Here is a 13933-nt window from a genome sequence, read left to right as displayed (position 1 = left end):
GTCAAAATATCGAAAATCTTTATTGCAAATAATTCATATAGCTAGGTTTCAATTTTTTATAAAGCTTTACCTACTGATTCAATAATCTATAATACCTAATAATTGAACTTGATGTTCACTTGATGTTTTACTACAGTTTGCACATTATATAATAATTAATAAGCAAACGGATTAAAAATAATATATTATCGGGATAATAAAACTATTCACATAGCGCATGATCATCAAATATAATATATATTATTAGTTATTACACATTTACCATTACCATTTACCAACATATACGAGACCATTCCAATTATCTGCAAAAATTCTCTAGGCGGAGACACAATATATTGTGTACGTGAATCCAAAAGGGTTGCCGCTATTACACGCCATTAGGATTGTTCTTTTAATACGTATAATATGATGTATTGTAGTAATGTTGTTCGCGTTGACACGCTGTGAAGTCAAAACGCGTGTGCAGACAGACCGACGTCTGACGGTCAATTATACGTGATGTCCCGCTGACATTGTTCCCATTATAAACACTCTGTGGCACACGCGACTTACAAATTATTATTATTATTAAAACGAAACGGCTCTCTTATTCGATTTCTCCCACGAGTCCCACGAACCACGTGGAGTCGGTGTGTGCATGTGTGTATTTTTTTTTGTTTTTCTCAACAATAATAATAAGTTACGCGTACCAATTAAGATAAAAATACGACCATCGGGCCATATAAATATATATATTATAATAATTATATTTATTTTCAGTGATTGTATTGAACAAGTCATTTGGATCCCACCAAATGTTTGGTCAGAGATTTGTCTGTGAATGTTCACCCCGAACATTTCACGCGTTACGCGTGGTAAAACAAAAAAATGTGTGTACTTACGTGGAAAATTAATTCTTGAAAATAAGATAACATCTCTCAATAATTATCATATTTAAATAAAATGTTTATAGGTCACGACAGTGGCGTGTCCAGAACTGTTTTTGTGGATGGACCACAAAAGTTAAGTTCAGAATGGTTTTACCCCCTCCCATATTATAATTTAATCTATTTAAGTTTTAGTATTTATATTCTAAATGACTAATTTTAATATTTTATAATAGATGGTAGCTTACCTAAAAATAATTGTAATAGAAAAAGTTATGGAAACAAAAACAATATTTAGAATACAATATCCTGAATAATATAAAAAAAAATCCACAATTTCTCTTTAAATATTCAAATCTTACATTTTTATTGAAATATCTACCTAATCTAATCAAAACAATTTTTTTTCTTTTTATAAATCATATTTTCATTTTTCATTGAGCATCGGATTTATACTAGTCTAGTACTTATATAAAAATGTGAGTGGGCACTTGCCTACCAGGCCCACACCCTAAACACGCCACTGGGTCACGAAAATCAAAAATGTAATTACTCCAGTCGATAAGAAATAAGAATACCTCAATTGATCTTATAAACCAGGGATAGGCAGCTGGCGACCCGTGTACCATCTTTAATTGGCCCGGTGGGGCGGTGGGCCGTGTTACATTTCAAATTAGTTTATAAAAGTATACAATTTTAGGATTTTTTTGTATTTTATTTTATTAAAACCGACATAGTTTTTATTATAAAACGTAGATATGAAATCTTATCTAGTATTGAACTTTAAATGTAAATTGTAAATTGTATTGAACTTTTTTTTGTTTTTGCTTTCTATGTTCTCTGGCCCGCTAAATTTTCACTTTAAAATAATTGGCCCTCTAGTAGCATTGAGTGATATGAGCAATTTTTTATATTATAATAATTTTGATGCAGATACAACGTTATATTATTTATTTTTTGCAGTAATATATAGATTATCTAATTATATTATTATTTTCAATTAAATAATAATATAATATCCTTTAAAAGTTAAAGATTAGGTACATAAATAGCCTAATAGGTACATTTATTTTTTATAGAATTATATTAAAGTCAAATAAATAATATTATCTTATGAGGTATCGACGCGCGTTGCCGCGTTGGTATATACTGACATAAACTAATTAGTTCGTAGTTCGTACATTCAGAAAAGTGTACTTTTTTAAATTTTGTTATCGCATTGACATATATTTGTACATAAATCTGATTTATGATAAACGGATTGTTAAAGAAAAACTGACCAGTATTGTATACTTGTGAGTATGGCTTATGGGTCAATAATCTACCTATAAGCAATAATTTATTACTAATAATCAAAAGTTGTTTTCTAAAAGTCAACAAAAAAGAAAGTCGATGATGGAAGGAATATAACCCCCCCACCCCCTGGAAACGTCACTAGATACGGTAAATGTTATTGGTATGAACATATCATTTTCCTACGAATATACGTATTAATATAGACAATATAGTACTAAACTTATTAAATGTTTTTTCTTTAGTTTATCTTAAATTTTTTTATATTTTTCACTATAAAATACAAATATGTAAACAAATTATCACTTAATAAACTATTAAGCTGACAACACTATGGTACATAAATACATAATAGGCCCTTTATAGTTTATAAATACTCTGGCCACGGAAACGTATAGCTCTCACCAGGGTTAGACTAGGCCACCGGGACACCGGGATTTTCCCGGTAGGCCGCCATGATAATGAGTTTATCGGGGCTGCAGTATAGGCTATTTGGGGCCGGTAATAAGCAGTACGCGGGCCTTTTTACATGTTAAACGGGGCTTGTTAAAAAATTATTTCCCAGGCCGTTTGTTTGAGCTAGTCCAGTCCAACCATGGCTCTCACTTTCCATTATGTCTCATTCGTTATTTCGGTTCTATGTATAATACGTATACAGCTGCAGATAAATTAATACAATTACGTATAGGTATAGGCAATATCGACTAAAAAAAATATATATATTTTTTTAAATGCATGTCTATATTAATAAATTATATAGGTAAAATTATCATAAAATGTACAAATAAATAATAAATAAATATTCTACAGAGTTAACAGGAATAATAAGTATAAATCTACTTATTTATATATATTATTATATAATCATGACGTAAAATTGTCATTGCAAAGATATTATGTACAGTTAAAATTTACTATAAATTATATTATTTTAATATACCTACAGCACGCGCGTATACAGAGTAGCGCCTATTGAGTGTTTTGAAACGTTCCAACAAAAAAATTTAAGCCGTTTTCGAATACACTGTGTAGCCGGTATGCCCTGTGTACGACGAGAGTGTAGATATTATCGACTTTGACGCGCATATAATCCGGATTCCGGACACATTATTCGTCGGACATAATAAATTTTATAAAATCAACTTAAACCCACGAGCGGGTTTTGGCTGTGTACGAGTCACACGTATATTTATTGTAATTTAAGTGACTAGCAACCACACCCGATTATTAAGACTATAAGTCATAAAAGTCCGCTTATAATGAAATGGAATAAATTGTTGTTGGTCGAATATACACGTATGACATAATAATTTTAAAAATAAAATTAATTTTTTATCAGAACCAATTCGTACGTTGCCTATATTTACGACTAGGAAACAAATTCGATGATTGGAACCGACTCGTAGTCGTCGGTCGCGTGTCGAGTGCCGTATACTCGTCATCATATCCGTCTCCAGCTTTATATAATACATAGCCGTGAACTTACAATATATGTATTCGGCGAACAGTCACACGGTCCCCGCACAGTCCTCATTTGAACCATCAACCCCCTTGCCGAAGGTCGTGTAGCACGAAATTTATTATTGATGACAACCCGCCCCGTGGTCTGTGTCAGATCGAGCGATATCCCGAGTACAACACACAACATTATAATATTATGTTCATAGGCCGTACAAGGGCGTCCGATATATATATATATATAGCAGTTTTTATTCATTTATACACGCTATCGCTCTACTCGTACATACACAGCGAAACCTTCCCTAACTGACATTTCTAAATAGCGAACACCTCCGAAAAGTGGAGAAAATTTCAACAACCGACGGTGTCCGGTATTAAGAGGTTTCACTGTACATTCAACGTTTAAAATATATCATAACTATTATTAAACTATTATAATCTATACACTAAATTATATGTACACATATATACGTATATAAATATCCTAGTATGTATAATATAACCGCGGTCGTTCCGCGTTGGAATTTTGCCGCGAAAAAAGTACAGCTACTCCGTGTCATGACGTGATACGCAAGTACGTCCGGCGGCGGGCGATCAGTGGACGTACTCGTTGACGGCGGTGTAGTGTTGGGTGTCGACGATGACGCCGTGGTGGTGGCCGACGGCGGACGCGGGCGTGGAGGCGCCGATTGGCGTGAGCGCCTGGTACGCGGCCGCGGCGTGATGGTCGTCGTGGTGGCCGGTGGCGGTCATGAGCATGGCCGCGGGCGGCGTGTAACCGCCGCCGCCGGCTTGATGCGCCAGCTGCAGCCTGTCGCTCTCGTTCGAACTGGAACAGCTGGACGCAGAGCTGAACGGCCGCGTGCACGTCTGGTCGTACGGGTAGAACAGTTCTGGGTAGATGTACTCCTCCGCCGCGTACAATATGTTGGACGCCTGCATCATGTTCAGGTGGGACGGGTGGTGGTGGCCAATGCCGTCACCGCCGCCGACGGGGCCGTTGACCAGCGATTGCGGTTCCTGCAACGGAAAATATGCAAAATGGTTAATTATTGTAACTCGACGTCTCGACGATTTACGATAATAATTTATTATAATCAACGATATGATGCGTGATGTACTGACGTACATTATAATTTATAACATTTTTCATGACGATTGACGTTGATTAATCATCATCGAGAATAAAAATATATCTTAATTCATGTTTATATCTCTATTAAGTATTACGAGTAGGTATATCTTAATTCTTAATTCATGCTTATAACTAATATTATCAATTATGATTTGATGAGTTTAACTGTTCGTCAATCAAATAAATTAAAACGTGATTGTTACAAATGTAATTATAATAAAAAAAGTTTTCCACCGTTAGCAAGAGTGATGACAAACAACACGTAACAAAAACATATGTTAATGGCGGTAATGCGTCAAAATCGCATGTACGGAGTTACAGTGGTACAGTAAATATAGTGGTTAATTTGACATTTTTATTTAAAAATTGTATAAAAAATATATACTTTTATACTAATTTAAGTTGGTTAGATTTTAATCTAAAGCTTCCAGTTTTATATTAATGCGACGAGGTCCATAAAAAATCAACAAATAACTGGGCTTAAGAAAAATAAAAATAATAAATTTCTTAACAATAACTAAAATTGAATATCCGTATAATTGATAATGGTTTATTTTAAGGATTTTTTAAATGACGTGGGGAAGGACAAAAATTCTTAACGCGTGTAGAAATTTGTGTGCTGACAATTCTTTTCATAAATGTACGTAAAATAATGAGAAACATGATCGTATAATTGTATATTATATACTTAATCACATAGGTACATCGTACATAATATTATGTTTTTATACAAGAGCAGGAAATGCATCTCTAACGTGTATACTGTATGGGTTCAATACGTACTTGTATAACCACAAAATATTGTTTAAAACTCGTTTGATATAAGCACACAAAATGTCACTGGTGAAGGGTAATATCGTCACTCGAACAACGTAGTTTCCTCCCAACTACAGCCCTCCGACCACTAATTTTAGCTCTGAGGATCACCAGTAGTGGCGCGGCTGTAGCGACGACGAAAACGACATTTTATAAACCAAGTTAAAAATTTAAATACGCGGCTTGTAAGTTGTAATATGCGTGCTTATCAAAATATTTCTAAAACTAGCCCATGCCATTTTGCGATTTGCAGCATTTGATTTTTAACGATAGGTTAAGGGTTACGTTAGGTTAATGTTATTACGCTATATTATTATATTATACATTTTAGTTTTTATAAAAAAAACTTATGTTTGTCAATTTTATATGTAAAAGCGTGTCAAATAATATAATATGCTACCACTATCAATGACTGTGACACTGTGTGTATAATGAATTATAGTCTTAGACTGCATATAGGTATTGGTATAATGGTAAAGTACTCACTATATTGATAGTTTATGCATAATAATTGTAATTTATGAAATTATGCAAATTTAATTGATTCAAGCAATTTGAAATATCCAATAATCTCACCTATTTATTGGGTTTAGAAAAATATGTTTTGAATAGGTAATTTAAAAAATATAAATCTATTAAAATAGAGGGGATCCGGCGTTTATAGTTTAAACATAATGAGCCTTCACTTATTGTACCTGTGTTTAGCTGTCATTAAACTCATAAAAAATATTAATTTTTTTAGAAATCCTTAAAAAAAGTAATGATTACTTATTAGTAATTAATAATAAGAATTTGAAATGTCGGTCGAAAAGTGAAATTTAACAAAGACATCATAAACGTTTTAGTTTACAACATTTCTAATCGAATCAAATATGATTTATATGTGAACATAAATCACTAGTGTGCAAACTGTCATGTTACACAAATGACTAACCATGGTGATTGTATATTCTGTATACTGTTTATAGTTAATATACAAATAAATAAATAATAAATAATAATTAATAGTTTAACATATATGAATGTTTAAATCTCTTACATTCTCAAATGAAATTTTTATATAATTTTCTAAAGTTTTATTTATGAACCAAGAGATAATAATATGTTATACGTTGAAATACGAAGATAATACTTCAAATATGCATAATTGTTGTGTACTGTAAACTACATAACCGTTTTTGTAACGGTGTAATGCTAATGCGAATAATTAAAAATAACTTTATTTTGTAAAGTTTATGTAGGAAAAATAAACAATAACAAAATGGTAAATTATAACAATCACATACAAATCGAATCATAAACCAAGTAAAGTTTAATTATTATGCATTATATACATATAATATATTATAAGTAATATAACTAAATGTTTTCGCTGTATTCATTGTAGGTAACTGATTACTGAAGAAAACAATTACAACATAAACATAGTACATAGAAGTTATTTTAACTTTATTTTTGGATTTTGAGCAGAGCGATTTGATGGTTTTAGAATACCTAATGTATATGTATTTTTTTATTATTATTATTTTATAAGGTTTCTTTGATTTTCAATTTTAATATCTTTTTTAGTATAAAAGTGAATCTAGTTAGTAATTTAGTATAGCCTACTTTTTGGAGTTTAAGATTAAAAATTCTCAATACTTTTCAAAATAATCAGGAAAACGTTAATAAAAATAATATTATAATGTTTTGATATAAATATATAAAATTATAATAATTAAATATTAAAAATATACACTCCACATTTACTTTACTGCATTGTGATTACTTAATTTCCTTTTTTTAAATCAAATTTTTATTATTATTACTTTATATTTTTTTTTCATGTTAATTATACAAACTATTTTGATATTATATAATATATAAATCATACATTTTGCTACCTGCGAAAAAATTAAAAAAGTTCGTATCAGTAGACTATCATCTGAGCACTGAGCATACCGCGAAGGTCGTCATTAAAATACATCATTCTATTTTTTAATTTTTATTTTAACAGTTTAACATTATAATATATAAGATACAGCTACGGCTATTATACTACTAAGAGAAGAGAATGTTATCCGTCAAAAGGTTTATTGCGCACAAGTCTATTTTAAATTGGTTTAAAATGTGTTGTAATCATACACCGCAGTTTAACGGAACCTATATAGCCATATAGGTATAAATAAAAACCATATACAATATACATACGCTCGTGTAGCAATATTGACAAGCAAAGATATAACACATATTACGTCATTGTATAATGTATATTACTGTATTATGTATAACACCTATTGGTGGGACATCCTTTTAAATACAAACAGCGCTATTCACCGGTATAATTTATAACGGACAAGAACTAAGATGTTTTTTTTTATGTTTTGTTTTTTACACTTACGCTATTACTGCTCACGTAGTCGTTGAAAAGTCCACCGCTGGAATCACTGTATTCTTCGTCGGTCACCACTGGTGGTCTGTGATACCTGTGATTTTGATTCGATTGTCTTTGGTTTTGTTGCGCTTTGCTGGGTTTGTTTTGGATTGCCGCGTCTTCATTGCCGTTCTGTGACGTCGCGCAACCGTTATTGCACACAGACAGGCAAACGTCTTTCATCTCAGACTCGCTGCAAAATAAGCACATAATATTTAGCTTTGTCGATAGTGTTTTCGAATATATATTTAATTTACTCACCTCAGTACATAATTTACGCTAACTATACAATGAGGCCTCGAAGATCTACTATTATGGACTATGGTGGCGTAACTTTGAACCCACACCCAACCACCGTCTTTGGCCAATAGCCTATAGTACTTTGTTGTTACTTGGCCTTTCAGTAACACTGGAACAAGCAAAATAATTAATATTTACTGCAAATTCAACGATTTTTTTCAGTACTTACGTGTGTGATGAGAGAGTTTCATGTTATGAATATCATTGCCGTGTATGTAATGGTAGAGTGTCTTTTCAATTAAATCTTGAGGTTCGTATCCTGTCAGCTGCGATACTCTAAAATTTTATAATGAATTTTATAAAATACCATACTTTGTACACAAAGTTACGAAATGAAATATAAAATAATATGGACAATAAAACAAAGGGTGTGTATTGACAATTTGTGATAATACATTTTTAACCATTACTCATCAGTTGAAAAAAAAAATGAAATGGAAACCAGAGTACCATATTATGACGTATACATAATATGAGTGAAATATTATTATTGATTGTAATTTTTAAAATAGTTTACTTGACTTACCTGGCATCTAAAAATATGAGCTTCAAGTCCAAACTCGCACGGAACATAAACATATTCGAGTGCAATTTAATCTCTGTGATAGCATGTGGAGGTAATGAATGACCAACTGCTACTAGGCCAACGGTTTCTATTCCGGGCATTCCGGCAGGGTATTGTCTCACTTTAAGGTAACCAGAACAGTGTATAACCTAAATATAAAGTTAAAACAAAAAATATGTATGATGTAATTAATAATTGTTGTTTAATTATAATTATAATTAAGTTTATAACATAGATAATATTGGGTAAAAATATTTATCGTAAAATGTAGTATTTAGTCATTGTTTGTTACTTGTTTCGAAGTAATAACTAATAAGTATTTAAATATTATAATATAAAATACTACAAAGAGTAAATATATGATTGAATTATTGACATTCATACTGCATATTATATTTTTACAGTGGATAAAATAACAATCATATGCAAATCAATTTATAACTGATAACTGATGAACTATAATATAATAAAATAGATTTTAGATTTTTAAATACACATAAATAATAACAAAAATATTATGATAACATTTTTTAGACAAATTATCGAAATCTACTAACACAAACACACATGTGGGCTATATGTGTACGAATACAATACGATACTGTTTTTTTGCATGTATATTACGAAGGCAAACAAAATATATAGTTTACATTCACTTTAGAAATATGATCCCCTTGGGTGTTCGACGAAATATTCAATATGACAATATCGAAACGGATGTATACTTACATGTCTAAACAAATACGGCCATTGATAAAGTCGTATAATATAGCCATATAGGTACTGCAACATGCACTAGTCACAACTCACAAACACAATATAATAAGTATATGTATGCGAGTTTGTGTTATTATATTATGCCGTTGAAAAAATACCATTATAAAATATATTTAAGTATTATACGTATATACATTTTACGTATATATGAAAAAAAAAACAACAACATAAGACCTGTTCTAAAGGTCGTTGCTGCATCACAATCATCACATAGCCACATGGGTTATAATAGGCTAGGTAATATAATGTGCACGTTGAGAAGGTGTCAAGAAGTCCATTCATAATAGCCGAGACGTGACCACAACCAAAAATACGAGATTTAAGTATTAGAATAAATTAAATACGGGTCTCTTCACAGGTGTGAGATATTTTTTTCTTCACCTCCACCTCGCTGTCTTTCATTTCGAAAAATATACCCAAAAAATTTCAAAATGTACCTTCGGCACCCGGGACAATAGGTACTGAATAGTAATAAAAATCATAGGTGTTCTCCGTGGCTCAGACACGTTGGAGCCGATCGTGAGGTATCAATAAGCGGTCGGGATTAGAGACTATTATAATATTGTTTACTGTGTATAGTGGTACATACTACGAATGCGACCGGTTCGCGTAATCAATCTTTGGCTATCGATACCACATGTGGAGTATATAGGTTGTTTTAAAACGTTTTCACTCTTGCATTCGACATGCTTGGACTTGGACACGTTTCGGAAAATTCACCTATAGCGAGGACGCTCGTAATATTGCGTTACACAATGGAAAGGATTCAAAAATTCCTGTACGTTATTTTTACTTTGACGTATAATTCTCCAGAACGTGACTACCTATTGCGATTCGAATTTTCGTGTATAGTCAGTAGATCGTGCACATAAATAAATGTTATCACACCTGCAACTGTATACCTATGTCCTATACATGTACATATACAATACACTATTATTTGTATACATTATTAAGAGTACGCTACACCCGCGTACGAATTATTCGTCTTACAAACACATAAATTGGCAAATTTTAAGTCCTGAATAATCGATTTAAATAATTTAAAATGCTCATAACTCATTTTTAAACTAAAATATAAAAAAATCTGATGCGATTTGCAAGATAACATTCTTATTTTTAAACTGTGTAATATGTCGATTCATTCTAATATTAAATATAACGAAGTTAAATAAATTATTCAGAACGTACAATTTGGTATGTTATGTACTTGTAAGACGGAACCGAGTCTTCTAAACATAGTGTATAATATTCTATATTTATGTTCATAATATTTTAACTCGTAAGAGTTGCAATAACAGTACAAAATGTTGTACTTCATAAAATTTAATGCTAAAAAAGTAACAACATATAATTGCAGATCACATAAGTCATAGCATAACAATATGATATAATAGTGCAGTACTGCAGACTACAGTTGTATTAGCCACTAGGTATCTGTATTCCTTGTATACAATTTTATTATATACTACGTAATTACGTTTATCCAATTCCGATAATGTTAACAATACTACTATACTAGAAGGTAATAATAAGCGTGCTCAATTTATTTTGCTGATGTTGCTAGAATTTCTTACTCCTAAAAAGCGAACCATAATAGAAAGTTCTGCATGTACTCGTATACTATCACACTTCACTCCACCTATTAACATTATCCGATTCAAGCTAATATTTTATAAGAATTATATTTATCTAATCTTAAAAAAAATATGACAAAACTGTGCGTGTTAGACTTAGTTATTTTATATGGTGGCATTGTGATAAGTAAAATATGTTTATTTTAACCTATCAAACAAAATAAAAAATAAAACAAATAATGATTTTGACGAAAGAAATTCAAATTTAAATAACAATTGTATATGATCGTTGTAAAACAAATAGTTAATACGGCTGTTTTATGGGTATTTAAATATTTTAAATATATTTAACAGAATAAAACGAAATCCATTTCAAAAACCATTTATAGGTACCTGCCTATAATTGTATTTCAACTATAATAAATACAAAAAACATGATCAAATATTTTTTATCTTGTACTCGTATCGTAATAATACACCAAGTGCCTACATAAAATCGTGTTAAGATAGTACAAGAATCAAAGAATGAAATTTACATTATTCTATATTAAATATTAATATATTATACACATTATAATTAATAGCATAATATCTCAATATTTTACACTTATATTATAAAACTACACTATAACAATGACAATTGTTTTTGTCAAATACTGAAATTCATGTATAGTATAATACTATAGTCTATAATATATTATGACTATTAGCGAGTATAATATTACAAAATATGAGAAAAAGTTTGTTTAAGCTACATTCGACAGCCATTGCTGACTATTTCTAAAAATTATAATCGCACACATCGCTTATATGCATGTATTTACATCAGTAAACAGAAATATTATGTGCCTAACATTAATAATAATATAACAACATAATACTTCTACACTAATTTTAGCGGATATTTTATATATACGTAGGTATTATCTATGTATCAAATATTTAATATACGCGCGTATTATAGATAATAATAATATAGGTAATATAGCAACCAATAGGTGATTATTTAGTAGTTATATGAACAGTGATAAAAATAACTATTAGGGGAGGGATAATTATTTGTAGACTAAAATCGAAACTATAGTCTAATTTTTTGTCTTTACACAAATCACATTTTAGGCATCGTAGGTATTCGATATCTTTAAAATTTTAATAATATTAAGTAAATAAGAGATCTTTAAAAATCAAATCAAGAGATAATTTAAAAAAAATGATGCTATAACTAGTAAATAATGTAATAATAATAATCCTGTAATTATAATTATTCATGAAATAATATTGTTAGGATTTTTTTGAAACTCAGATAATGCGATAATGATGTTGATAACACGTCAACATATTATTATACAACAGATGAAAAGTAAAATAATTTTTGTACATTATATAATAATTTGATAGGAAAATATTTTAACCTTATAAATAAATAAATATTTCTTGTCAGGTGGCACTGCTGGGGGGAGCCTTCTTTCTCTTTAATTAATGTTGATATTCGTTAAGTCACTACACTTACTTATTATACACTATATGTATAGATTGTAAATACACTTTTATTTAATAAAAAAAAAAAAAACCTTATAAATGCATGTTGGACGCATTTATTATTAATTTTAGATGATTAAAAGATTTTTGCTATTGGCATATCTAGTGAGAACTGAGGGGTAGCAAAATTATTAAAAATTAAAAATATTGAATATAATAAATTGACTATATGGTCTCGACACTGGCTGCAGATAAAAACTAAAAAAAAAGAATCTAAATAGGCGTTATCCAACGTAACGTCATGTAAACATATTATACCTGCAATAAATGGTATCCAATAAAGTATTTATTATAGGGACCTCCGATTTTTCAAGTTTTCCTGTGTACGTTAAGACAATAATATGTAATATTATACGATAATCATCTAAATAGGCCCACCCGTCAGCAGTACACGTACCGACGTACCTACCGCTGTGTAATATGCGCAGCCTCTGTGCGGCTAGATAAATAGATATCGCGCGTTTTACAAATTATCCTGGTACGCGAATTCGATCGTCCTGCGGAAGAAGAAGTAATGGGGAAAAAATACTGAAAAAGAGGAGGACTCTCGAAGAGTGTTGCGAGGACGCCCGCGGCGAGCGCGGCCAATGGCAAACGGACGGCCGAAAACACAGGTAAATATACGGCGGCGATTAAACTCACTCGCGCGCGCACACCTGGGCCCCCGCAACATGGCGCCGCCGCCCGTTGTATTTTATTATTTCACTCCTTTTTATTTTCCCCGCTCCTTTCATCCCATATCCTGCCCTCTCATATGTATATTGTATAATATTATGTTATATTATTACGTATATTATAACAATCGACACGGCACACATATATACCGTGATGTGTAGGTATATATTTATATAATATATTGTATATATTATTATATACATGTATATTTATTATAATGCTGCAGCAATACGCGCCCGTTTGTTATATGAGCCTATATATGCGTAAGCATTAGCTCCGTAATGTATGCACGAACACACGCCAGGGCACACGAGTGATTTTTATGGCCTACACTTAAGCCGTCCGCAACAACAAAAAAATGTACATTATATATATATATATATATCATAAATCAAATGTATGAAACTTTGCTATGTCTAGGGAAAGAAAAACGTATAATATTAAATTATAATATAAGTATACGACCAATACTCGCAGTAACTATACTAATATATAGTGCTATCCAAATTCGATGTG

At 31.0% G+C, this 13933-nt stretch overlaps 1 protein-coding gene across 3 annotated transcripts in view; it reads right to left on the bottom strand.

Moving 5' to 3' along the window:
* Positions 1–2879: 2879 nt before the first annotated feature.
* The window catches only part of LOC132921038 (single-minded homolog 2-like), a 45061-nt gene continuing 34007 nt past the window's right edge, over positions 2880–13933 (bottom strand). For all 3 annotated transcript variants that reach the window (XM_060983850.1, XM_060983851.1, XM_060983852.1), the window contains 5 exons: positions 8811–8998; positions 8454–8560; positions 8246–8393; positions 7952–8177; positions 2880–4640 (listed from right to left, as the gene is read on the bottom strand). In XM_060983850.1, the coding sequence (XP_060839833.1) occupies positions 4215–4640; positions 7952–8177; positions 8246–8393; positions 8454–8560; positions 8811–8998 (1095 nt within the window). In that variant the 3' untranslated portion in view covers positions 2880–4214. The remainder of the gene's footprint in view (positions 4641–7951; positions 8178–8245; positions 8394–8453; positions 8561–8810; positions 8999–13933) is intronic.

The sequence above is a fragment of the Rhopalosiphum padi genome, chromosome 2 (genome assembly GCF_020882245.1).
Source record: "Rhopalosiphum padi isolate XX-2018 chromosome 2, ASM2088224v1, whole genome shotgun sequence".
NCBI lineage: Eukaryota > Metazoa > Arthropoda > Insecta > Hemiptera > Aphididae > Rhopalosiphum > Rhopalosiphum padi.
The sequence above is the reverse complement of the archived record's forward strand: the minus strand, read 5'-3'. Positions and strand labels throughout refer to the sequence as shown.